The 26,912-nt window shown below is 42.3% G+C and overlaps 1 protein-coding gene across 1 annotated transcript in view; it reads left to right on the forward strand.

The window, feature by feature from the left end:
- AFF3 (ALF transcription elongation factor 3) overlaps positions 1–26,912 on the forward strand; it is a 332,087-nt gene that overhangs the window by 237,173 nt on the left and 68,002 nt on the right. Inside the window, exons 9-10 of the mRNA XM_051611002.1 lie at positions 2,868–2,919; positions 17,497–17,537. Of these exons, the coding sequence (XP_051466962.1) occupies positions 2,868–2,919; positions 17,497–17,537 (93 nt within the window). The remainder of the gene's footprint in view (positions 1–2,867; positions 2,920–17,496; positions 17,538–26,912) is intronic.

Below are 26,912 nucleotides of genomic sequence, written 5' to 3' on the forward strand. Positions count from 1 at the left end.
TATTTATGGTCTTTTAACCATTACCATTGTCATGCTGGAGTTGATGAGTCAAGGAGGAGTGTTCTTCAAAAACATACAGACTCAAAATTGATCCAGCTTCCTTAAGACGAGTAATGCAGATTGGAGTCCTTCTAACACAAACGAGTCCTCCTCCCTTAGGGTGTCCTTCATCCTGGGCTCTGAGAGCTGCCTGATGTCTGACGAGCCTGGTTCTCCAGGACTGTTGGCTGGTGAAGCTGAAGTCCAGTGTGACAGTGTGTCCTGCTCTGGCCGTAGCTTTGCAGATCAGGGCTGAGGGCCTCACCTGACAGTGAAAGCAGTGAAGACAGAGGTTATACCTGCACGGTAGGAAAACATCTCCTGCCTTTTCACGGTAGACCTTTTACATCAGCAAGCTGTCTAAGCCTGATATGTCCTTGTGACAAATTCATGGATCAGGCAGGTCAGATCCCACTCTGGGGGGGGGTGGGGAAAGCAGGCAAGTAATCATTTTGTGATGATCTCTTTTTTCCTATCCCCAGTGTTAGGAGATTGTACGCTGATGGTAGTTCCAGGATTGGCCACAAGCCCCGGGCAGGCAGTGCTTTTCTTGGAGAGCAGAGCTTCTGAAATGAGAAACAGACAGGGAAAATAAAGACAGTCTAAAACATACAAACAAGGAGAAGCTGATGGGCCAGCGTGGTGGTTTCTTGCTCCTTTTGTGTGGATGCTTCCTGCTTGCACTCCTGGTGAAAGTTCCACCTTAGCTCCACTCACACCTCCACACAATCTGAAGCCTTCGAAGCATCATAGCTGCATCTGATCACAGGCTTGCAATACAATTTTTTAAATATTTTTTTTATGTTGAAGAGAAAACTCAGGACACTAATAAATACATGGAGCTACCTAGAACATTTCATTATATGCCTTTATTTTTCAACTTTCATGCAGGAGAAGAGCTAAACAGCTAAAACTTAAAAAAAATACTTAACTATATACACCACACTAGCAGAAATTCATGCACTCAAACTGACAGAAGAGCAAGCAGTGATATCATGGGTGCTCTGTTTTTCACAATAAGCACTTTTCTCTCTGGTTAAATAACTATCAGTGCCGATTTTGTCACACTTCATTGCATAATGCCCGGTCCCAGATCTTTCTGTTTTCAAGCACTGTTTTCTAGGGAAGCTCTACACAAATCTAAAAAAAAAAAATTAAAAATCAGCAATTCTGAGGTTATTTGGATCCCAGTAAGTGGTGGGATCCAAAGCCAATGTGGATCTTGCAGTGTTTATAGGAGGCTTTGCCTCTCTGACATATTTTAGCTCCTACAGGCTAAATCCTATATCATTCATACCTGTCCTACTTACCTAGTTCACAGCAGGGCTTGTTAGCTTGGCAGGTGGCTCAATCAATCCACCACCAGAGATTCTGCAGACTCAGGAGACAGCAGGGTGAGCTTTTTCCTACCTGTGGACGTATTCCTGGACAAAACCCGGGCGAGTCTTGCCATGAGGTTGTCAAGCCTCTATTTCTATGGGTGTCATATATTTTAGGTGTCTGCATTGCAATGAGATTTTGTGGAATTTGGTATGTTGGTTTTACAGAGGAAATATCTTGGCACGAGTAGAAGGTAATGTGGGAGAAAAAGCAAGACAAGAGTCTCTAAGAGATGAACTAGCGCAAGTTTTTTATTTGACCACAAATCCTTTTCTTACACACCTACATGCCCAAAAGATGCTGTGGGGAAGTAGGGAGGCAGCTCTGATGGCAGGGACTGTACGAGTAGTGAGGAGCCGAGGAGAGGGTGTTTAGGCTCAGTGCTCTTTTAAGACATGGCACACCATGTTGCCCATGTAAGTGTCATGCTTTTCAGGCACACTCTTTCAAGATCTAGGCACAAGTACAAGGAGGTGGTTTGAAATTACTACATATGTCTTCTTGATATATTTACACTCCTGGGACCACCCACATCACAGGATGTGTCTAAATTGCTCACCACGCTTTCTTCTGGAGTCAAGACAAAATTACAGATTCTCTTTTTTCCCAGAACGCAAGAAAAATTAACAACTTTCTGAATTATTATTGTTATTGCACAGGCGTTTTTTAAAAATAGGTCCTATTCTTGAAGACCTTTCAAGCACTGGAGGAAATCTTTGCATCTTTTCTACTCCTTTAACTGCTGGTTACTTAATCCTAGATTGTAAAAAAAATGAAGTAGATGTAAAACCAAACTCCTCTTTTTTGTGAGCCAGTGTAAGGAAGCTGAGGAAAGGATATGGGAGGGGAGGATGAAACACTCGTTAGAAAGATGCATTATTTTCTATGTTTATATGACAGTGAAATCCTTGTGGATACTTATGTGCACTGAGACAATATATCTTAGTTTTAATTGTCTCAGTCAATGTCAATTTTACATCAAACATGCAATAACATAAAAATGGCCTTTGGGAAACATCACTGAATCTTACTTTGTGCTGCAGTACTGCCAGTGTAAATACCTACTTCTGTTTTGTAAGCTCAAAACCAAATGGAGCAAAATTTTCCTTTCAGAGAGATTACTGACCTGTCAGCATCAAAAATATTATTTTTAGCATGCAAAAATTGTTTGTCAGTGATTGTAATAACAAGAGTCTTTGCAAAATTCGTTTTATTCTAGTAAACGTTTTTCCCTTAGGCAGCAGTAGTAGGAAAAGAATTAAGAAGTTACTTAATAGCAACTGGGTAAGGAAAAAAAAATTAAAGAAAGTATCACATCTACAGAGTTACTGGCATAAAATATATTTTCATTCTACTTAAATTATTAAGTGCTAACTGTTGCTCAGGAAAAAGCATCAGGTCTAAAGCATATTGGTAAATTATAATTTATTCTACTGCTTGCTTTCCAGAATGCTAGAAGATGACCTCAAGTTAAGCAGTGACGAAGAAGAGAATGACCAGGTAAGAACCAGACAGCTAACATGTCACTTGTAGCATGTTTCAAGTTGAGACTGAGCTACTGCAAATATTTTGCTAAAGCTTTTTCAAAACATACATAAAGGTTATCAAAATACATGGCAGTACTGTAACTGGAGTAACAGATGTTGCTGCTCGGAGCCAGCCAGCGTGTGCTAACTGCTCTATTGGTGGGGAACCGTCTGCAGTGCTCTTGATTTATTACCCTGATGTGACCCAGAAGGTTTTTGTACCAGTCTCCTTCTGATTTGAATTTGTTTTGTTTTAAAGAGCAGCCAAGGAGGGGAGGAACAGGAGTTATGGATTAAGGCTTCAGGCCAGACCTTGCAGGCACAAGATGGCCCCAAGGGTTAGCTGCTGGGCTGCTCCCCACTTACCTGCCTAAAGCCTCACTGGCATCCCCCCCACCCATGGCCTCTCCTGTGAGTGTTTGTGATCCACCTCTGTGTGGCCCACACATGCTGAGAAAGCTAAGGACAGCTGAAAGAAAGCCTTGGCTGTGCATTTGGTTCCCTCCATAACACAGCAATTAGTGCACTTGCCTGGGTTTTAACGACCTCAGACTACCTGACTGGGAGCAGATACATCACCCAAAGTTTTCCATGTGTCTGGAGAGCTGGGTTTTGTTGGCAAGGGTGAGGTATCTCCTAATTTGTCCTTAAGGCACTGCTGTGTTTTGTCTAAATAATTAAGTATTCGCTAGAACAGGGCCGGATCTTTAATTTCCCATGATGGGCCAGGCACCTCATTGCCAAGCAGAGCTATACCATGCTTTTTTCTTCTCAGTATACTGGCATGAGTGATTTGGTTGGGGATGAGAGGGCAAGAGCCACTTCCATTGTTTCTTGCACTGAAATGCATATCCCATGCCTTCACTGAAGTATATGAGGGCAGTACTGCCTCTGGTTGCATCTCACAGGTGGATCTGGACCTGGATATAACATGGGGTTTAAATATGATTGTTTCAGTCAAGGGTAACTGGAGCTATCTAAACTTCCAAAATTCAGATAAATAATAAACAGATAAATAATTCTAGATATTTAGGCATTAAGCTTTCCATGGGTTTTCTTTAACTCTTGTTATTAGAAGTCTCTATTTGGCGATATATTCCAAACAGCAAGTAAATCAAAACCTTTTAATATGTATACTGAACCATTATTTCATTTATTTTGAGCAAAGCTTCTTGGTGTTAAGAAGATGCAGCACATAGATTCAATTATTTACATATTTATACAATTTCTTTTTCTTTAATGTGCTTCATCGTGAAACACTTCACATTTAATTACTCTTCCTGCTTGTCTAGATAGTTTAAAATACAGTGCTTAGACAGTATAGGGCAAAGTAAAGTGAGGGACAGAAGGGATGTCTGAAGAATAACAATAGCACACAAAGATTGCAGTGAGGGGCTGGGTAGGAGGGGAGGGAAGAGGCAGCAGTCAGGAGAGATGGCTCATTCTTCAGATGGGAAGAGAGATGGGGTCCTGCATGAGGGATGTTCATGGGGAGCAGTCTGGTAAAGTCTGAACACTGAAATTCTGTTTTGCTTCATAGCAAGTAGATTTAGGCAGAGAAGGGACAGTGGAAAAGTACTGCTGTTTGGGCAGGGTACCTTTGGTTTAGCGCTACCACGGGCAGCTATTAATATCTTCCGTGCACTTGGAATGCTCGGTATCATGCGTGATACATAAGGTCTTCGCTCAGGAACCAGAGCTCTGAGGTACAGCTGATACACCTGGATTTTTTGCCTTGGGGCGTGAACAAGCTCAGCAGAGCCAGGACTGAGTTTGCCACCCACGTGACAAAGAGCGGAGCTCAGATCCCATTACTCACTTCTAATCGTCACCAGCCATAGTGCGAGAAACCTTCTGCAATTACTTTGTGATTTGGTCCCCTTTCCTAGTCACTTCTTTTTTTTCTTTTTTTTTTTTTTTTTTGTTAACTTGACCGTACAGACAAAAAACTGGACGCATAGGCTGGCTCCTGCTATATGAAATGCTTTGCAGAACCTCAGCTGAGACCTGCTGGTTTGCTTAATGAACAATCCAAAATAAATATGCCTGCTGGATAAACAAAACAATACATTTCCATCTACCTAGCAGGAAATAGGCCCAAAAAAAGAATAACACAGACCCCCTCTGCCAATAAATGCACAGATTACAACACGGATCTGTGTCTAAATATCAGTGGGAGAGCCTGTTTCCTTTTACTTCCTAATTCTGAGGCTCTTTAATCTCAGATCTCCTCCTGAGCTTGGGAACAGGAAAGAAGAAAATCAAAGATGAAGGGATAGGAAGAGTACATGAGTGATTCCCAGATATTCCTTATGTAATAAGGAATCAGAGCAATCAGATTAATTTTAATAGTCAGATTTCTCAAAGAGCTGAAGGTGAGCTGTACAAGAACTGGGAAGCTTTTCATTTTGCTAGTTTCTAAATGGCAAAGTTTAGGGGAAAGATCGTGAAAACTTCAGAGGAGATTTTCTCTTTGCATCTGAAATCAGCAAGCAGCAAATGGAAAGTTTCTGAAGGGTTGGAAAGGGGGACAGGTGCTCCCACACTCCCAGGGCTGGCATTTGGAGGTCTGTGACTGACCCAGGGAATGTGAGCCATGGATGAGGGAGGCCAAATACAAGACAGAGGCATGATTAAGAGCTTCAGGACTAGCAGTGGACCAGGCATTCCCAATCCTTCCCTCTGTGCCAGCAATTAAGGTAGTGAGATTCACAGGCCCAGGAGAGGCAAGAGAGGCTGGGTTTGTGCTGAGTGTGTGTGCACCCACAGTAATTACATTATCCACACATATTAGTCTCTTAATTTTAATTACATAAATGTATTTTTCCTCTTTAATGAGCATAGTTTATCCATTTAAACTGATCATTTTAATTTTACAGGCAGTGATCATAGGATCTAATATGCAGAGGGAAAATTTCCTGTTGGCATATTTTACATCACACAGATTGAAGAAAATATACTTTTTAATCCCCAATCAATATCTGAAGAGCATGCAATTAACAGATACCAAGGTAGTTAACATAAATCTGCAAGTTAAAGAGCCAATTCGTTTTGATTTATAACACATAGAGTAATAATTTCATCATCATCTCTCCCAGAAAGCATCTGAAGCTTCGTAGCATGAAGATGTCAAAATTGTACTTAAGATTGTTCAGAGTACTGAATTGTAGTGGTTATTGCCTTTTGGTTCTTTGAAGTGTGGCATAGCACATGAAACAGTCCCCATTATAATACCCTGCTCTTCTCCATAGAGGTCACTGGATAACTTAAATCAGTCTTGGGTGAAATATTTAAAGGAGATTGTCAATTGTAACATGAACAAATCTCTTTTTATCCCCCTACTTGTCCTTTTACAATATGAAAATTTTGTAATAGAAAGTAGTTCCTTTAAGGGGAAAAAGATCCCTGGCATCATTTGTGTAATTCATGTCAATCAGTAGCCAAATAAATTAACTGACTGGTACACATACATGGAATAATAATCTAACATTTTTTTGCAACCCAAGTCTGCTTCCTTGCATGCATTTTTTCTGCGCGGGATCAGGTTGGTTGCCACTGAAGTTTTGTGGCTGTGAAAATTTATTACCCACAGAGTCAATCTGCATTCTGGCTGCCAAGCCTGAATAAATAGAGTCATTGTGCTTGTCTGGAATATGTATCCAAAGTTCATACAGTCAGCTTGACTTTCACATCCCGGGGGATTCATAAAAGCCAACACCCTGGTATGTGCTCTTGATTCCTGCCAAAATTTTGTAAAATTGTATAAACAGAAGTTGAAGAAGCAATCAGAACACGCTCCCTGGGACATGGCTCCACAATCCAGCCCCTGGTGTATCTCAAAAGGAAAGACCCAACTTAAGTACTTTTTTTTTTTTCTTTTTTTTTTTTTCTTTTTTTAAATAATCATATGACTATTCCTCTGCAGCAGCAGGTAAATGTAGGGGCTGAAGACACCCCCTGTGCACAGGGAGGCAGCAAGCAATCCTCTCAGGTTCATTAATTTAGCTGCTATGCCCTGCACCAAAGGAAGCGGGAAGGTGGCATTTGCCAGCAAGCAGCTGCCCTCCTTAAGAGACATGGACAGGCTGGTCCTGCAGGGTCTGAGCAAAACCAGCCCCTTTGCGGGCAAGCCAAGACAAACAGAAAGCCATGTCCCTTCACAGGAGACCTCAGGGGAAGAGCAGCCTCAGGAAAGTTTACCAGGAACAGCTTCAGCACAGTAAAATAAAAGTTTCAGCAGCTTGGTCTGGCTCACCACCCAGAGCCCCACCGAGGGACAGCAGCCCACCCAGCCCAGTGCCTTCCTGGGGGGTCCTGGGGCTGCCCCCTGCCCATGGCAGCCTGGGGACAGCCAGGGTGGGTTCCTGGCCATGGTGACCCATCCATACAGTGGTATCACCCTGGCTGTGGCTGAGATGGGAAGCTTGAGGCTATTTCAGCCTGCACCCACAGCTATGGTAGGGACATACGTGCCTGTGTTTCCTGTTAATCACGTATGTGCTTGAGGGATGGCAGGGCTCCGTGCTAGAAATCCATCTTCCCAGCAGGATTGTCTGCAGCACAGGAATTTAGGATCAGCCAAGTCCATCCTTTCATTGCAACAGGACAAATGTCCATCTACTTGGCCAATGGCAATCTGTGTGGCCCTGTCCCTCCATCAATTGCATTAGGAAATTATTCTTTTTTTTTAATGTCATAAAATCGTGCTTCATTTCTTTAACCATACCCAGAAACAAGAGAGAAACAATGTATTTAAAGGCAACCTTTTTAATAACATGTAGGACTTTTCTCTCTTACTTCTGTTTGTGGACTGACAGTCAACAAAAAGATAAAAATTATCCTGAAATGAACGTTCAGGCATATGCCTTCTTCCAGAAGGGATATTTTTAGTGCAGTCTATATAAGCACTACTTCTGCATTTCAGATGTAGTATTCCAGCTAGTTGGAAGCAATCTGTAATGAATTTTGAAAGAAATTGAGCAAGGGGCAAAGTGGCTACAAGCTTTCATTCCGTAAGACCTTCTCTGTTAGGATAACGCTTTCTGAGGTCGAAGATCAGCCGAGAAGAGCACAGAGTCAGGTACATATAGAGAGAAGAATTATATTGGGCAAATTATAAGACACCACTGCATAGCCCTGTTCATAATTAGAACTATTTTTAGTCCGTGCTAATTGCATTCACATAGGCCGAGTCCAAATATTTCAACCACATTAAGTCACATTACTGTTGTGCTCCCTTTTATTCACCTCTTCATCACTGCAATGCTTGATCAGAAGGGAAAATAAGTGAAAAAAGGACAAGAACACGCAGCCCTGGAGGGGAAAAAAAAAAAAAAAAAAAAGCTCACTGCCTGCATCATTGCTGCAAATTAATTTTACTCTCAAAAAATGTCCAGTTAAACTTGGAAAAAAAAATATCTTTCTGATGGGAAGTTTCTCACTCCACTAAGCACAGACTTCATGAAGTATGGCCACATGTGAGCCTGACTGCACGACTGCAACCAAAACTGCACAAAGCAGAGATAAGCAAAAGTGAAAAAATTAAGTTTTGCATTAAGGAATGGCTGGAACCTCACGTGGCTTTGTGCTTAATCCAAACACTCTGGTCAGCCCTCTGTCACTAACACGAGTGCGTTTTTAGACTGGAGGCATAGCCATTGTAACAGTCTTCCGTAACTCACATAAGTCCATTATTTCCTATGTATTAGAGAAGCAATCCTTTTTTATCCAACTCAACTAAAATCCAGAGTAAGATTTACGCCAGCTGAGTCAAGCATTTTTTGTGGTTTGCCAGCTCTGATTTTAAAATCTCTGTGACATCTAAATTTGCACTTCCACAAGGCATGAAAAGAAGACCAAGACTGCCTCACTGAAACTGTCAGATGAAACAAAATAAGAACTCGGTCTTGTCCTGCCAAACTTGGCTCACATCACTGCCTATCTTACAAAATCAGGTTCAATGTCTGTCATGCATTGGCAGGCAGGATCAAGTTCTAAATTTGAATGCCATCACAGTGAATGACAGTGAAAAAGGTTAGAGATCAGCTTGGCTGTTGGACGTGCACAAAATTTGGGGAAATTCAAGCACAGCACTCTTATGTCCAGGCTTCTCAGTAGCAAGCCTCTAAAACTAGACTGGAAAATAAACTTAAAATACAAGGGCATCTTCCTTGTTTCTTCATGTGGATGTCATGACAAGCTAAGTGTTAGCTCTGGTGAATCTCCAAAGCCTTCCCTTTTCCACTGGCACCACCTTTTTCCAAGCCTAACAGTTTGTATCTACTGTAACTTCCTTAACTTCATCTTCTTGAAGTCTGCGGTTAGTTTTTTTTTTTTCCCCCTTGTGAACTGGAATTACTGTATGAACATTTGTTTTGACCGGTGTGGGAACACATCCCAGCGCAATCAATTCAGCAGTGCCGGCTGACTGGGGCTGTGAGGATGGATTAGATCCCAGATCTCCAGGCTGGCTTTCCCTTGCCGCTGTCTCTCGTGAGCCTGTCAGCCCACACCCTGCTGCCCCAGCCGCAGGGAGCCCTCACTGAACCCCGCTCAAGCGTGGCCTCAAAGCCTCCAGGCAAATTCCTTCCAGCCTGCCTGGAAGAGGACAGTTAAATAACCAACAGTCACAAATAGTTTAGAGCACAAATTAGTGTCATTTGTAATATTGCAGCTATTACAAGCTGTAAGAGGAGAACATACCCCCAGCATATTCAGGAGCTCGCAGAGCACATGTGAGCTTACCCGGATGTTATTTTTCTGTCCTTGTACCTGTCTGTCTCTCCTGACTTGTGTGGTTTTAGTATCAGCCCAGATTTTTCCTGTGCAGGGGAAGCAGAAGGCAATGAGGAACGCAGTAGGGACTCCACTTGATCCTCTTGTATACATGCAAGCACTGACTCCCCCAACCTCTCTAGGAGCTCTTTGCAAGGCAGGAGGTCAAGCTCCTATTGCTCTCCTTGGCCGTGCAGCTCAGGCTGGAGTGGCAACAGCATGAGGAGCTGTAGGAAGGAGATGTGGCATACAGAGATGCATGACAACAGAAACAGGCAGCTGAGACCATGTCAGAAAACAAAAGGAATATGTAAAAGAATTAAGGGAATTAAAAAAAAATAATAATGAAAAAAAAACTTGTTAAAAAGAGGACATTAGAAAGACAGTCGCAGCTATATTAGAACATGACAAGAAATAAGCAAAAAGAGCCAGCAGCCAATCCATCAAAAACTAGGATTTAAGGAAAAAGGGACTGGGGAACCATTGCTGCCATTTCTTCTGCACCTAGGATGAAATCTCTCTCCTCCAAGGTCAACAGGAGTTTAGCCGCTGATTTTGCTCAATTTTGGATGTCATTCCCCATCTTTTTCATTTCCTAGCACAATTCGAGCAGATACTGGGTAGTAGCAGATGCATCTTAATTGATTGACATAGCAACTTCCTGGGCAGAGTTGCCACCATTTGGGGAATTCAGGCTGGTACTTCCACTATTTTCACATGTATGGGCTTTTAGAAAAATCCTACTTTAATTTCTGAGCTTTCAGACTTCCCAGTAAATCTTGTAAAGCCTGTGGCACAACACTGACATTTTTTGCCTGTGATATACTAAGTGAAAGCAGGCTACTTCTGTGGAGATAGAGGAGGTTTTCCAAGGTGACCGCTGCTTTGCTTGCAATGACTCAGATCTTCCTCCAGTGTCACTGAAAGTTAACCAAATTATCAACGTAAATTACCAATTACTTTCGTTCTGCTCATCTATACTGAAAAAAAGATTCAAGTTAAACTCATCTACACTGAAATCCTGCATGGCTGTTGGGGCCAGACTGTGGGAGAAATCTAAACAGATGCAGGACAGAGGACTCAATATTTACAGATGTATAAAATTCTCTGTATGGTTAATACTCATGCTGATTACACAGTGATTTGGAGATCCAAATCACTTAACATGTATTAACTACTTAATACGACGCCCCTGAGATGTACTTAGGTAGAGTTAAGCAAGAATTATTATCCCTGTAGAACTGACAGGGAGACTGAGATGTGGCTTGTTTGAGGCCACATGGCAAGTCAGCTGCAAAGCCAGGATTAGCACTTGTGCCTTTCAATCCCAGGTGCCATGTACAAGTCACTAGATTGTGCTGCCCCTGAAGATTAATAAGGATTAATGGACAAAGCAGAGGAGAAAGAACAATGTATGCCAGAAATATAATAACAGAACTCCAGGGTGAAAAATGGATACTGAGGTGTTGAAAGGCCTGGAGAAGTAATGAAATCCAGAAGGGGTTTTATAGGTTCTTAAAATATGTGGTTCTGATGATAACCAACTCCAAAAGGGGAAGGAAGATAGACCCTTTTTAAGTCTTACAGCCTGTCAATCTTAAATAAATATCAACTGGACAGTGAAAATCATATTCACACATTTATATTGCAAATTTACAGAGAAACACTTGAGCTGTAGTTTATAAGTGATTTTAAATCCCTCAGAAATCCACACTGGAAAGCAATCCTCGAACAAAGCCCCTAGGAACAGTGAGCAGTACAGAATAATGGAGTGAGAGAAGGTACATTAGGAATCACTTACCATAAGCTGCCTGACCTGACTTCCTCAGGCAACTCTTCTGGCCAAAAGGCACTCACAGTTACTCACTCTAGGTGCAAGAGGGCTTCATTACCCTGTTTTGACCCCTGATGAGAGTATTAGGATGGCAAAAATAGCATTTAACTAAAGAAAAAAAAAAAAAGGGCAGCACAAAATGCAAGGTTTCAAGGCAGGGAAGAAGGATGCCTTGCATCTTCAGAAAACATGCCTTGGACTGAAAGATGTCTGTGCAATGAACTAAGCTTGTCTAAAGCAGGACTGCTGGCTGCCTTGGTCCCAGTCTATAAATACCTGTGCAGAGAGCAGAGCTGTGAGGCTGGAAAGCAGCTCCATCTCACAGGCAAAGGTGTAACTTCCAGCACAGGAAGGTGCCCATAAACAGAGTTGGGCCAAACTCACACCTTAACATCGAAGGTGAAAAACTGATTTACCATATCCAGAAGTTTTGCTCCTGGACCACAACAGCTCCCAGATGTGAAACCAGAAAAAAGTTTTGTAGAGTCCTGTGACCCAAGTTATGACATGTAGTCAGGTTGTGCCATTCACACCATTTCTTCCTGGCTTCAGTAGCTTAGGAATAAGCTGCATTTAAGCTAAATACAAACAAAACCTTAGGAAATTAAAACAGAATCAACACGAAAGACATATGAAGAGTGAAACGTGAAAGAAGACAGATATAAAAGTATTTGTTCTGGTCTAGTTCCCAAATGACAGTATATAGTAATGACAACCTTCCTTAGCCCTGGCTTGGAAAAAGTGCATCTACAGTTCACTAACTGTAGTCCAATGTGACATCCAGCAGTCTGGGTGGTCGCTAATAGGGGAGATCCTGACAGAGCATAAACAGTTCACTGCAAATTTCCAGGGCAGCACCAACCGCCCAAGGAAGGCAAACAAGATGTTCTGGAAGCAATGCAATTTACTCATGCACAGGTAGCACATATTGTTACATTGTCACCAAATAAATGGTTCAAATTCTCACCTCGTGTACACCTGTGCCATCTCAGGAAAGCCTCTGGTATAGGTGGTGTAACTCCATACAACTGCTGGAACTGAGCTGTCTTGCAGTAACAGCAATTAATCCATAGGACAGGAAACATGGAGAGCAAAATGTCTGAATCTGCCAGCAGTCAATTTATTGGCCTTTATTGGCAGCACATGCTGTGGGTGAGGTATAGGAAAATGCATCCACAGTCAACCTGCAGTGCCTGCCTCCAAGATACTTTTCAAAGCCCAGCAGAACATTCTGCAGTAGTTCTCGTTTGCTTCTTATCCAAAAAATGCCTGCATTCCCAGCCCGGAAGTTTATGAAGTAATTCTGTTCCAACCAGATTTAAAAAAAAATATTTAAAAAGACAAAAAAAAAAAAGAAAAAAAAATATTTCTGGGGACCACTCTTAATACTCTTAGATCTCCAGCCCCATAGCTGTATTCAACCCGTTCTGCTCAGTGCTCAGTCCCAATTACAATGAACTAGCTCACTGCTCAGTCCCAATTACAATGAAAGTATTTAATTTCCTCTTTGATTTCCCTTCAACAACAGATTGCAGCTTGTGACACTTCAAGTAATTTTGTTAACTCATTTAACACACACTGAAACCTGAATATCTGCTGATTATGTTCCCAAGCTCCGGCTCATTGCAATAAAGGATGGAGAAAGGAGATGCAATCTCTGGAGACTGAGAACCTGAACATAACTACTGGCTGAAAACTTTTGTTGTCCAAATAGTCTTGGGGTACAGCGAGAATCTTTCATGAATGATTAATAAAATATAGGCAGATCAATGAAACTCTGCCCTCAATGTATCTGTGACCAACTCAGGTGGGGGTCGAAGAAGTCTAACCAGCCAGTATCCTGTAATTTACAACTCTTGATGTAGTGAAATGGAGTTATTAATCTCATTTACTGAGGATGGTTTCTCTACCCCAGGTACCTGACTCACCTAAGTGATTATTTTTTCCCCTTCCTTGCTTTCTACTCAGCATTAAAATTATTATGCGCTGAGTTGGTCTCCAATATCCGTGTTCATATTGAGAAGAACCTTCCTCCATCAGTAACACCACTGAGTCCAAGAACTGAAAATTCATTACTATATTCGTTACTGGTGAACACACTCAATCACTCATCAAGACAATATTAAGCTTCCCATAAAGCACCTTTGTGGTAAATTTTGGAGATCTTTAAAGTCTGTCAGCAATATCAAACTTCAAAATTATTTCTTATCCCCAATTTCTATAACTAGCAGAGTCACTTACTTCCAGGAATAAAAAAGACTGTAGAACATGTTCTCATCTTTCTTGATGGATGATGAGCTGGCCTCAGTAAAGTTGTTAATGATGTAAAATAAAATGCAAATTAAATAGCACAATCAAAATCAAGCGATTAAAAAAACAGTCATGCAGACACTATATGATATTAAGTACCAACCTTTTGCTTACATTGTCACATAGACAATACCAGCATATTAAAAACATAATAAATCACAGAAAGCCATTTCTGTAGCTGGGAGTTTCTCAAAGTATGGTTCATGACCCTCCATGGAGATTCATGAATGAGTTTGAATGGGGTCACAAAAAACCTGTTAGCAAGAAGCAGGAGTTGAGTAGCTCAGTCCTCTAGAAGGGGAACAAGAGAGCAGACTGTAATTAGTGGCTGCAACTATTTATACTTGCTTGGGAACTGGTAACTACCTTTAATTACAACAGCTCACTTTCTCCAGGAGAGGGGAGCAATATAGGCTAGAATTAAAATTGCTGGATAGTTGCTAACTGCCTTTTGTTGCAGGCAATAGATCTGTTTCTCCAGGGAGGAAGCATAAACTTGAGACTGGATCTCATTCCCCCCCCATTTAGAAATGGGGCCATTACTAACTCAGGGAGTCACATAAATATGCAATCAAACATGGTTGTATTTTCAAATGGTGTAAAAAAGAAATAAGTAGTCTCATTTACAGAATGTGTGACCACCAAGCAAAGAGTGAGGTTCCCCATGCAATCTTCAGGACATTTATTAAAGGACTCAAAATGAGAGACTAATTGAAAAAGTAGAATGCTGCCCTGCCTGTCATCTGAACCCACTTTCTTGCCCAGAAGGGATCACCTTTTCAAAGCTGTCGACAACTGGACATACCAAGATGGAAATAGAAGATTGGAACTTGTGGCTGCAGTCCAACACCACATGGCCTGGCTCAGTTAGCATGCCAAACCGTCAGGAGTCTCCTCTTCCCTCCTGAGAGTAGCTTTCATCAAGACTGGAAGAGAAAGTATCCAGCTCTTCTCTCTCTCTCAAAATTTGGGATTTTAGGGAAATACAAGAATGATAGACACCCCACCTCCCCGTGCTAGGGGCTTTTAGTGTCATCCAAGTCCATGCTTTCTTGAGGTCTCTATAACGTCTACAAGACCTGTGGTTACAGAAGGCCTGTCTCCTTCAGTGCCCTCTGGCTATTGCAGCCACCATATTAATGTGTTGGTGGTGGTTCTGTGAGGTGTGTGATTATGGTTTTTTGTGTGTTGTTTTTGGCTTGGTTTGTTGTCTTTTTTTTGGTTTTGTGTGGGGGGTTTTTTTGTTCCTAGGGGGACAGTTGGACTCTGTGATCTTAGAGGTCTTGTCCAACTGTGACAATTTTGTGATTCTATACCTTGCTCCAGGAGAGCTCTGCAGCTCCCCAGAGAGCTGTGTCAGGTGAAAGCAACCTTGTTGGTGGACATGCCTTTGTTTCAGTAGCAAAGGTCTCCTGGCATGCTGCCTCCGCCCTGCCTTTCCCATTCTGACACTGCATCTTGTGCTGTGAAACCCTCTCCCTGGGGAAGCAGCTCAGAGAAGAGATCCAGGTTGCAATTAACCTGGGGAAAAAGAAAAAAAGTTATTTTTCAGCTGGATCAGTTTTTCAACCTGTTGCATTGCACACCCACATAAGCACCTGTGATGGCCTGACCCAAGAGTGGGAAATATTAGAGGTGGCTTAAACAGCACTGCCACGCAGTGGCTGCTAGTGAGGGAAAGTCTAGCCCTGGCTGCTGGTGGGAGAGAAGAAGGGGTGACCTGAATGGTGCCTACACAAGTTGGCTGAGGAAAAAGGCTTTGACAGTGAAAGGAGGCTCCTGAGTTTTGCAGACAAAGGCATAACACAGCATGGGCCTCAGCCTTGAAGCTGGGCAGCTAGAAACTCAGAATGGACTTAGCGTTGTGCCAATGAAGGTGATTAAATGTGGGAGGAGATGAAACTGCATTGGCCCAAGGCATTAAGGAAGAGATTAAGCCATAAGACATTCTTGAACCTAAGATTTGGGTCTCTCCTGCATTTGTGCACAAGAAGTGGGTTGAAACTGTCAGAACAAGCCCCTTGCAGAAGAGACAGTAAAAATAGTGCCAGCTGGATGGACTGGAATGTGGCTGCTCCCATTGAAGCCTGCCCTGTACCCAGTGGCCTGGATGGCATGGATGGAGTTGTATCCAAAGCACCTGCAAATAGAATAACCTGCAGACAGTAAAAAATGTCAGACTTGGCATATTATTTTTCTAACACTAAAAGCAGCATGTTTGTGTCATGGGCACACTCCCATTGAGCTGCTGGGACATTTCCAGTCCTTCCCATGGCTTCTCTGCCTGCTGCAAGAAGTCAATGCTAAGGAAAAGCCCTCTGGCGAGCCATGCCACCTGTCTTCTGACAATTTGGTGTGTGATTCTGCTTTCTGCTTCCAAAATCAAGTAGAAACTCTTCCCAAAGCATTTCTGCACTCCTGTCAGACCTGCAGGGATCCACTCAAGGGATCTTTTTACACCTTTCTCTGAAATGCTCCATAACTGCAACCGCCAGTCAGGTTTCATCAAGTTTTCTTTGCAGCCTGTCAGCAGCATTTTGACTAGCCAGAGGAGCTACCTCCATGCTCTCTGGTGCTGAGCAGGATGCCTGCAAGCTGTGCAGCTTGTTTAGCAATAGGGATGCAGCCACCAGCAGCCTGAGAAGTCCGGGAGAATGGTTTCAAGAATGTGTTTACAGATAAATGCAGAGAGAAAATCAATGTTTAATTCCTTGCCCCTCGACTCTCCATGCTGCTGCTTAGCTTTGTGTCCCTTCTGTGCCAGGTGAGGCACAGCCTGGACAGGTACAGCTGGGGAGGGAATGCTCTGGGCAGAATGGAGGCTTTAAAGTAGATTTTCTAAACATTATGGATTTCATCTTTGCTTAGCAGCTGGTTACTGTGCCGAAGCCATGAATCACACCACTTGAAATGATTGAAGGAGGGGAAAGAATAATAATAATAAAGTGGCAAACTAGCTCAGGGATAGGCTTGGGAGTCCTATTAAACTTGAGAGGGTATGATTTCTATTCCCAGAACTGCCGGTTAACACAGAACAAGCACCATGCTTCCCCACCCCATACAAAGAGTTGTACTAGACAAAAACTGAGGAGCAAAGCAGCAACAGGTCAATCCTCTACTGTGTAGTCAAAAGATGCCAGCAGATTAACGTGGCAGCTCTCACGAAAAGTCTACAGCAACTCTGGCAGGCTTTGCAAAATTTATAATTATAGCTACGGGCTTCATCGCAAAAGGAACCAAATATGTGATGTTTGTTTCTGTGGAAGAATGGGAGGAGACTAATGGTAAAGGAGAGGGAGTGGGAGTGGGGAAGCGGGGAGAGGGGAAGGCAGAGAAATGAGCCCTGCTGAGTTTTCAGGGACCTGCAGAAAAAATCGCCTAAATAGAGTAGTTCAGACCTCAAATACTGTGCAGTGCTTTGACAATCTTCTGGTTTATGGCTTACTTAACAAAGTGTTCTTACATTTGCTAGGCTGGAATGTCCATTTGACTATAGACTCTCTGCTACTTTGCTCATACTTTAACATTTTGGACACGTGACAAAAATGTGTGTAACGCATTTTTTAAAGTGTTGATTGTGCTCGTAATTTTCAAGTCAGAATATAAAATAAACATCTCTGCCCTTTCTTCCAGCAGGCAGCACAGAGATCTGCTCTCCGCGTTCTATCTGACAGGTACATTTTGTCATTTTTATGAACTATAAATTGCTTTATGAAACGTTGAGCCCTATTTATTGTGGCATATAACTCATAATCGGATTTTGTCCCCAAAGTATCTGTGAACTGGGATGTTAAACATTTTGCATGCTTGGATTTGTCATGCATGTGTGGAGTTTATTACTGCAAAAATCACAGTCTTGTTGTATTTCATCCAGAATATGCAGAATCCCTTGTTGTGATACCAAACGAGAGATAAGAAACTTACTGGAGAAGGCATGAATGATGCAGCAAATTCTGAGCTTTAGAGTTTGCTGAGATATATCTGAGCTCATTTTTCAGCAATAAGTGCTTCATTTATTCCAAGATGTTCACTTTTGACTTTTTTGCAAATCCTTTCCCTGGGAATTACTTTTCTTAGAGATTCTCTGTATGTTTTATGCATAAAAACAATCCCTTTTTTTTACCCCTTAAGTTTTAAAGGATTGGTGTTTTGGAGGAATTTAAGTAATTTATTCACTTCGGGAACTGCAGCAGTGCTCCAGGCAGATAAGCAGGGAACCAAAACCTTAGACAGTGTTCAGGTTTTACTCAGCTCTTTTCCTAGCAAAAAATCCATCAACTTCAACGGGAAACTTGCCCGAGTGAGGAATTCAGGATTTGGGCCACAGTAAATGTTATAGTTGGGCTGCAGGTCTGCACAGATATTTACCTTAAATGACTTTTATGAAAGGGGATTGATTGAAATATAAGGTAGCTTTCTAAAACGTTCCTGATTTCTTTTCCAGTTTTGGGAGCAGGGGAAGGGAAGGGGGAGGAGAAACTGTACATTTTAGTGCCTGTGAAAAAGAACTAGCAGATTTACATTTATCCACAAATGAGGTACTGTGTCATGCAGGCTGACACAGAGTAAATTTCCCCATGCCTTGTTGGCAGCCCCCTCTGCTCCGTCTGGCCCCCCACCCCCCGCCTCCCTGGGAATAAGCGGTAATTGACTCTGGAAGCCAGCTCAGGCCAGGATTTCTCCAGAGCAGAGCCTGTCACTTAGCCTGAATTATATGTTGTGCATGGATGAATAACATTTCTCTCTGCTCGGAGGCTAAGACCGCCAAAATTATCGACCTTCCCCCCCCAAGTTTACAAACACCATTTTGTTTAGAATTCCCCCCCTCCCCCCTTTGAGGAAGAAAGTTCCCAAGTGAAATGTATGGGATGTGGGTGAAATCATGGGCATGGTTGTAGGGTATTTTCTGTAACTGGGACAAACGCAAAAAAGATAGAGGATTCAGAGTCAGCATTATGCCCCTCTCCCTGGAGGTGTGCAGGCTCCCCCCGAGGCAAAGCAGCTTTTGCACTCGGTGGGGGCAACACCGTGACCGAAGAAAACATGCAGGTTTTTTCTCAGCATCCTTCCCTGGGGCTGAATGAGGAACATTTCAGCAGAAGTGCCCTTGGAGGTAGTTAACAAGCCCCAAACCCTGCAGTGAGCTTTCCGCCTTCCCTAGAAAGAGAAGTGGAGTTGATGAGTAGACAGTCTGTACCTCATCCAGGGTGGTGAGGGAGCTGGGCGCAGCCTGCTCCTGCCCTCAAGGCAAAAGGGCTGAAATGCTGCCCATCATACCTCAGATTTAGTATTTGTGCTCAGATCTGCCCCCAAAGCATGCCTGGAGACTATAGCTTTCCAGGTACCCTGCAAATGTTTGACTGCCAGGGCACCCTGCCACCCATAGCCTCACTACAGTGAGCAAACGTGAGGGCAGGGGGCCAAAAACCCATGCTGTGATGGCAGTTTCTGTCTGGTCTTGGCTAAAGTGAGGATGCCTGTGATATTGCTGCTTGTTACTTGTGTCCCAGTAGCAACTAAGAGCTCCTGGTCACGCACCAGCACTTGCCAACATCAAGGGAGACAGCAGCTTAAATAAAGCTGTCAGTAATTTTGCCTTTTTTATTTATTTTTTTAATATTCTTCAGTAGTTCTTGTTGCAGTTTTTGCTTTTAGGTTCTGTTAAAAAGGTAACAGCTAAACTGAAAGGGGGAGAGTGGAGGGATGGAAAAAAAAAAAAAAAAAAAGAGTTTTTAAACCTGTAGCCATTGATTTCTGTAGTGTGTTGCATTCAGTCTTGTTTTCAGAATGACACAGTAACCCCCAGCAGATTTATGTGCAAACACAAAGATTGGTGACCCAGAAGCCTGACTGAAACAGCTTTTCTGCTTCCAGAAAACAGGTTGCTCTGCACAGGCACTGACTATTTTGTCAGGAAAGATGCACTGGCCCCATTAGCTTTTCATTCTCTCATGAAAAACCCTCAGTGTTTATACAGCACAGCTTGGTTTTAATTTTATTGTGCTCTTCAGTAAAGTGGTCCAACTATGCAGATTGCTCAGTTTCTGGGACAGAGAAGAGCAAGAACTTAACTCATACACCTTAATGGTATAGTGCTAGTGTATCTTCAGTTGTCTGACTCACACATCCACTGCCTGAATAGCTTTCAAATTAATAAAAAATTCTGTAACTAAACTACTCAGTGTGCTCTGTTGTTACATAACAGTAAGCAGGGTGGTTAAGCCAGGTCTTAAACCTGCTTAATCCCGCTGAGCTAAATGGATTTTATTATTGACTCCCATGGTCCCAGAACTCTGACCTTAAGGCTGATGTTAAAAGCTAATTTTTTGCAGTCTGTTCCACTAATCCAGAAGCACTTGCTTGCTGGATCCATTTGCAGTGGAGAATGTCCAGCTGTAAATTACAGCTGTTTGTAATCATATCCAAACACAACATTCATTATTATTCTTTTGTTCTTTTTAGGCTGAAAAGCCCACCATGAGGGAGACCTCACAATCCTTAATCCACACATTAAGTTTACTCACAGCTCATATTCCTGTGCAAGATAACATTTTCCATGAAGTAAAGATTTACAGTGGTCTTAGGGCACTTTTATTCCCCTAGCTCCTTTTATTTCTCTGTGCTGTAAGTGTGGGCCAAGTGGGTCTGCCGCAGAGTTTTGAACACTCAGAGGAAAGTGCTGTACCACCTCTGAATTTCACCTCTCATTGTAATAGGGGAAAGATAGCTCACTCATCACAGTGCTTGGGTGGTACTTGTGAGACCTGCTTAACACACAGCCTGTTCATTATGGTTGGTGAGTTGCTCAGCCTGTCTGAGCTTCGGTCCCCCTTCTTGTTGAGCAGAAGGGATAAAACTTTGCATTTCTGTGTAACTGTGCCTTGTTTGTCCAAGTCTGATCACAGTTAGGACACTGAAATGCAGGCTTTGCCAGGCACAAGCTGGTTTACCCTAATGGGTCTGACCAGTTGCACTTAAGACCCTGAAGGGCAAACAAATACTCCCTGTTGTCCTCTGGAGCAGTGAAGGGTTGGGGAGCTGAGCACTGGGTTGTGCAAGCAGCTGAGCTCCACATCTGTGGGGAGAGAGACGTTTGCAAGAAGAGGTGCTGCTGCACTGCCTCTTGTGTGTGTGCGCACACATTCAGCACTCGGTTGCAGGGAAAACCAAAAAGAAGAGATTTACTTGGGACAATCTGGTCCATTCCCCTGATCCTGTAAGCAGCCAGAGGATCAATGGTTAATCCAGTGGGTTCTGTAGCGTGGTTCTTCTTTTTACACAGCCACGTTGAGATACCCCATTTAGGTTAGGAGGCCTGGGGAGGGTCAGCCTGTAAAGTATTAAGACACCAGTAAGAGGCAATTCAGACTTTTAATAGATCACTTAAAGCAGGGAAGTCAGCTGTCCAAGCAGCCTTAAAACATTCAGTGCACCAAGCCAAAGATTTCTTGTTCTCAAGTATCTGCTTGAGCTGTGATTAAGCAAAACAGTTAAACTTGTGATACCCTGAAGTAAGTAATTAGGCCAGTGGCAGCTAGCAAAAATACTCATGTGCTTTGTGTCACTCACATACTTATGTTTGTGTTGGACTGAGTTTTTCACTAACATTGCCTTTCACGCCATGAGAGCCCTCCACATGAGAAGCTATGTGGTCAGCTTATCAGCTGAGTGACTCAGTTGGCTGGAAAGGCTTCATGTGACAGGTCTGGGTAATCTGTGACAGCCGAGGGGAAGCTTTGGCTCAGGACAGCTGATCTGGAAACCAGCAGGGAGTGACGGAACTGACATCATGGGCTCCCTGGGAGGCAAAGGTTGGCTGGAGAAGGGTGTGCACACACGGGGTTCACTGCCACAGAAACAAACACAGCACTCTCACAGCGCTAGCACATTCCTTGAACTTTCTGGATTATCTGTGCGAGGGAAAAGAGAATGGGGAAATGGATTTATCTTTTATGCCTTATATGAAAGCCTGGCTGTTTGGAAATGCTGGTGTCCCACAGCAGCAGCCCTCTCACATAGTGTGGGGTAGCAAAGGGCGACTGCTGCTAGAAATGGTCTAGATTTCCTCAGCCCTCCTAGTTGGAGAACACAAAGGAGGAAATCTAGTGATACAGGTTTTATATAGGACACTATTTCCAGTATTGGAGACTGTTGTGAGTTAGTGAAAAGGGATTTTAAAAGAAGTCTGTGTGGAAGGCTTTGAGTGAAAAGGAACAGATTCTCTGTAAAGCTGGGACTCCGTTTCCCTTTATTTAACTTGTGAGCAAGACCTGTAGCACTCAGGTTCACTACTGGATGTTTTCCCCCACTTTGACTTTTGCTGGTGTTTGTTTAGAGTTGTTCTGCCCTAGCACTGGAGGCATGATTTGAATGTATTGCAGCGCTGCGTGAGAAGGTGGAACAGAGCTGTCCCAGGGAATTGTAATGATTTTGAGCCCTAGCTAGTGATACTAAATACTGAAATCCATTTGGTGCTTAGAATTAAAAACAAACAAACCAAAAAAAAAGGAAAACAAAACAAAACAAAAGAAAAAAAACCAAACCTTAACTATTTTTACTTCAAGGAAGTGGTAGCATTTTGCTGTTACGACAGCCAGACATCTTGCACCTCCCTATGGGCAACCCCATGCATTCTCAATGTCTCCCCAAAGATACCTTGAGGGGAAACAATTGGTTCTACTTCCCGGAAACATTTGCATTTTGAAAAATATCCAGCTGCTAAAAGAAAGGTCTGACTAATAATTTCTCATGAATTTTATTTGGCTTGCTAGGTCTTTTAAGAATCAGTTTGTGGATAATCACAGAATTAGAGTGGAGGGGAAGAGAGACAAGGTGCAGGTTTGTGGTCTTTCACATATTAGCAAAGCAAAAACAGGTCCCATTGCTGGCTGGCAGCATGAAGAATATGCAAAGTGCTGTTGGGAAGAAGAGTGTATATGTGTGCAGCATATGAAGTGCCTCAGCATATGATTAACCTCACTGGGTATGTAGTAAATAGTAGATAACTGTGATCAAAAAAGTATTCATGTGATTTATCAAACTGAGCAACTCTGCATTTTGCAGTGAAGCAGGAGGTCAATCCTGAAATCTAGGGCAAGTAGAGCAATAGGAAATTGCAGAGACTAAGAAGTTAATCATACCGTTGGACTGCTTCCATCTGCTTTTGAAAGACAGAGTCGGTGCACTGCTAGTGAGGACGCTTCACAGCAACAGATCAGGAATTAATTTTTTCTGCAAATCTTCAGCTATCATTTGTGGTAACACAGGCTTATAAAAATGTAATTTAATTTCTTGGGAATAAATCACACAGGACAAGAAGTGTGAGAATGTTTTTTTAATGTGTGTATCTGAGGGAAAAAAAAAAAAGAAAAGAAAGAAAAAAAAACAGAGTGTAGGAGAAACAGCAAAAATCCAAGAGGAAACAAACATTAACAATATGAAGCCTGGAAGGTATAAATGGCTGTCTGGTTAAATTGTGCAGGTAATTGCCTTTGAAAAATCAGTTTGCAGTTGGGAAACTTCTACATTTTTATGACCCTTGGAGGCATAATCTTGTCTAACCTGTCTGTCCATCTTCATCAGTGTGGGTCAAAGGAGCACTGACTTAAAGTATTGTTGAGCTTATGCTCTGAACACCACTTCCATATATCATGAGTGCATAGCTGTGGGCAGTGAAATTGTTAATGAATTCTGTGTTTTCCTTATTATTGATATTACTTACGATATTTCAGTGGGACTTGGACATTATGCTCCTTTTGGGCAAAGACAGTCCCCCTAGGCAATGAAAATGCTGTAAAACAAAGAGGATTTTAACCTTCATAGTAACTCTGGTAGCTGAAACTTGCTTTATTGAAAGAGGTAGGAGGACAATTAGTTGATAACATTATGACTCTTTCTTCAGCAGCAGGATGAGACTAGAGAGACGTACTGTTATTGATTTAATGTGCTATTTTTAGTGTTCTGCTGCAAAAGTGGCATCTTATAAATACATTTTTACCTATTTCCTGGCATTCTGAAGAAAGAGAGCTCAGGTTTACACAGCACCAGTAGCAGGAAAAAGGGGACCACACTGTTCCCACAAATCATCGAACTTTCATTAGCACTTTTATTTTAAGAAAAGAGGAAAATTTGTTGCAAGCAGCAGCACCTCAGCCTGGTCCAGTTACAGGATGCTCCCTTGGGACTTTCGACCCTTGTGTGTTTGTGAATCATGTTCTAGCTGTAGCTCAAGGAATCTCCAGAGTGGCTGCAGCAACACAAAGGAGAATTTTCAGTTCCCTTTCAGTGAGCCAGTAGTCCATGCAGCATATGGAGGGAGATCCCCCCTTCAAGCTTCAATCGCTCAGTAATCAGCCAGGCACAGCAGGGTGTTCTGGCATCAGCTCCATGGATGATGTGCTCGCTCCAGTCGTTTTTTCCTGCCTCTTGCAAAGGTGGGTTAGAAATCCCAGCTGAACTTCTGGTTTTGCCCTTGTCACTGGTCAAGCTATCTGCCTACTACCCTCTTTATTTTTTAATTTTAGTTTCAAGAGTGTTTTTTCCACGTTCTTGGTATTGTTGTGACCTTGGTAACAACGGAGGCAAAAATGGCAGGGGAGCCCTGGTTTGCCTGCAGGACGGCAGCCATGTTCTGCAGGAGGCCAGTCCCATGAAAGAGCTGTACTTGTGCCCAGGGTGAGCAAGGGACTCCTCAGTACAGCATCTTCATGTGGCCTCAGTGGGGGCAACACATGGTCTATACCTTGGCTGGCCCTTTGCTCTTTGAGGTGTAAAGAGGATGCTAGACAGATGCAGAACCATGGCCAGTTTCTTTGCAGGTAAAAACAAAAGGTGAGTAGGTGCAAAGAAAGAGATGCCCTGGGATTTCCCCTTGAGGATTAGAATGTGGCTGAATCAGGCCTGAGATGTTCCTGCAAGGAGATCACATTGTCATGGGCTGACGTACTTTGCTCACCCATGCAGTCCCATCCAAGTGTCTTTTTTCATGACTGCCTCAATTTTTATGTAGGTTGCAGGAAAACTTTTACCCTTTGCTCTCCTCTTGGGGAAGGGTTGGATTTATTCTGCCACCAAGGAAGGGTTCACACTGTTCTAGGTTTCTTGCATTTCAGTGAAAGAAAATGTGTGATCTTTGAACAGTCTGGGTTTCCTCCCAGAGAAAAACTGGATCTTGGTTACGATCACAGCTGAAAGGCTTCAGACATGTTTGGTAGTACCTCTAGAGAAGTTTTGGGCTAAGAAAGCCTTGGAAAAGGCCGACATCCAGAGCTTTCTGTGAAAAGGATCAGATTCACAAAACTGCTTCTCCTTGTTTCCTCCCAGACTCCTGTGCCTTTGAGAATGGTTTCATCTTCCTACCTTATTAGAAAGAATCAGTGCATGCACATCATCTCATGGCTACCCAAGATTTTTAGCCAAAAAAGAATAATCTAATTCTCTTGAGGACCACCATCTGCACTTGTAACCAAATTCCTATTGAAGACTTTGAAGTGGATACTGTTCTACAGGCTCATTACAGACTGCCATTGGTCTTACTGCCAGAATCCTGGAGATCCTAGAGGTTGCAACAGTCTCTTCCTACCCAAGGAACTGTTTCTTTTCTTCCTCCTAAAAATAACCAAAAGAAACAAAAAAAACCCAACTCCTTTATTTCTATGCAGTGCATTGAAATCTAGATGCTGAAGAGTATTTGGAGAACTTCAGTGCTTCCAAAGTGGGGACTTGACCCTGCATTCCTGGTATACCCAGAAGCCAAATTTCAATTGTTTGGAGTTTTGGCAAGCAAGGCATGTTATACTTATGTGTAGGGCTCAAGCTGGTTAAAGAGGAATACTTTTTCCATACATATGAAAAGTCTTTCATTCAGACATCAGGAGAAGGAGGTGTGTTTGTTTATACACTTTTCAGCCACCACTGACAAACTGGTTTTGCATGCAAAACTTCTGGTTTACCCAAGTATTTTGTGGCAGCAGGGAGCATTTATTCATGGTAATTGTGAAAAGTAAATAGAAAAATGACAAGTTTCTGGTTTAGTTTGATTGAGATATATTTTTTTTCTGCATAAATGAAAGCTTAAACCATATAATTGCATTTAACCTTTTAAGTCCTGCAGTAATTCTCTTCGTGGTTCATCAATGGCTCTGATCAGTGTACAGTAGCAATGATTCTTACTCTAAACTGACCCTAGGCTTTGAACTGTGTTTTATATTTCAGTGATCACATTTTCACCAGTACAAAATGAAATAGCTTCACTGATTTCAGTACATTATCCCGGTTTTCACCCACTGAGGATTTGACCTTAGCACTTTGGAAGTATTTCCAGCTTCTGAAAATCACAGCACTGCCTATTTGCACTTCCAGATGTTGCACAAGTAAATTATTTTAAAGGAACACACCCAGCATGTGTTTCAGACATCTAGATACAATCGCTATTCCACTTCAACTTAGCCTGACTATCTACCAGCTCACCTGACACTCTCACTGGCAACCTGGTAACAAGGGCTGCACTTAGGTATTCAGCCTAATGAACCATTGATGATCCAAATCCTGAACCCAAATCTCAAATGGCTCAATTTCCAAAGTTGCAAAGGTTGTTTGTTGATTATTTTTTTGTTGAGTCAACATTTCCAGGAGGTCTATCTGGTGACATTTTCTTTACAAATTATCAGAACAAACACTTTCTGCTTTATTTTTCATTCTTACTTCTTTCTTTTGGGGTTCTTTTTAATGGGAAAATACAGAATTGGAGACCTTTGTTCCGATTGGGATGGCATAAAATTTCAAAATTCTCCTTCAAAAATGAATGACCTTCCTTCTCTCAAGGACTCTATTTATAGTAGACTGCCCTTTTAGCAGTCAGAGTCATATTATGACTATGTGCTCTCATGTGTTTTTAACTTAGATGTAAAATTAAGTCTGGCTTGAAACTAGGTGTAAAGAGTCTAAGTTCAGACATTACCTTTTTATAACTTGAAAATGCTATCATTTAGAAAGGCAGAAATAAATAGAAATTACTTAAATTAAATTAGGTATTTTTCCATGGGGTATTA

This window comes from Apus apus, chromosome 1 (assembly GCF_020740795.1).
Source record: "Apus apus isolate bApuApu2 chromosome 1, bApuApu2.pri.cur, whole genome shotgun sequence".
NCBI classification, from domain to species: domain Eukaryota; kingdom Metazoa; phylum Chordata; class Aves; order Apodiformes; family Apodidae; genus Apus; species Apus apus.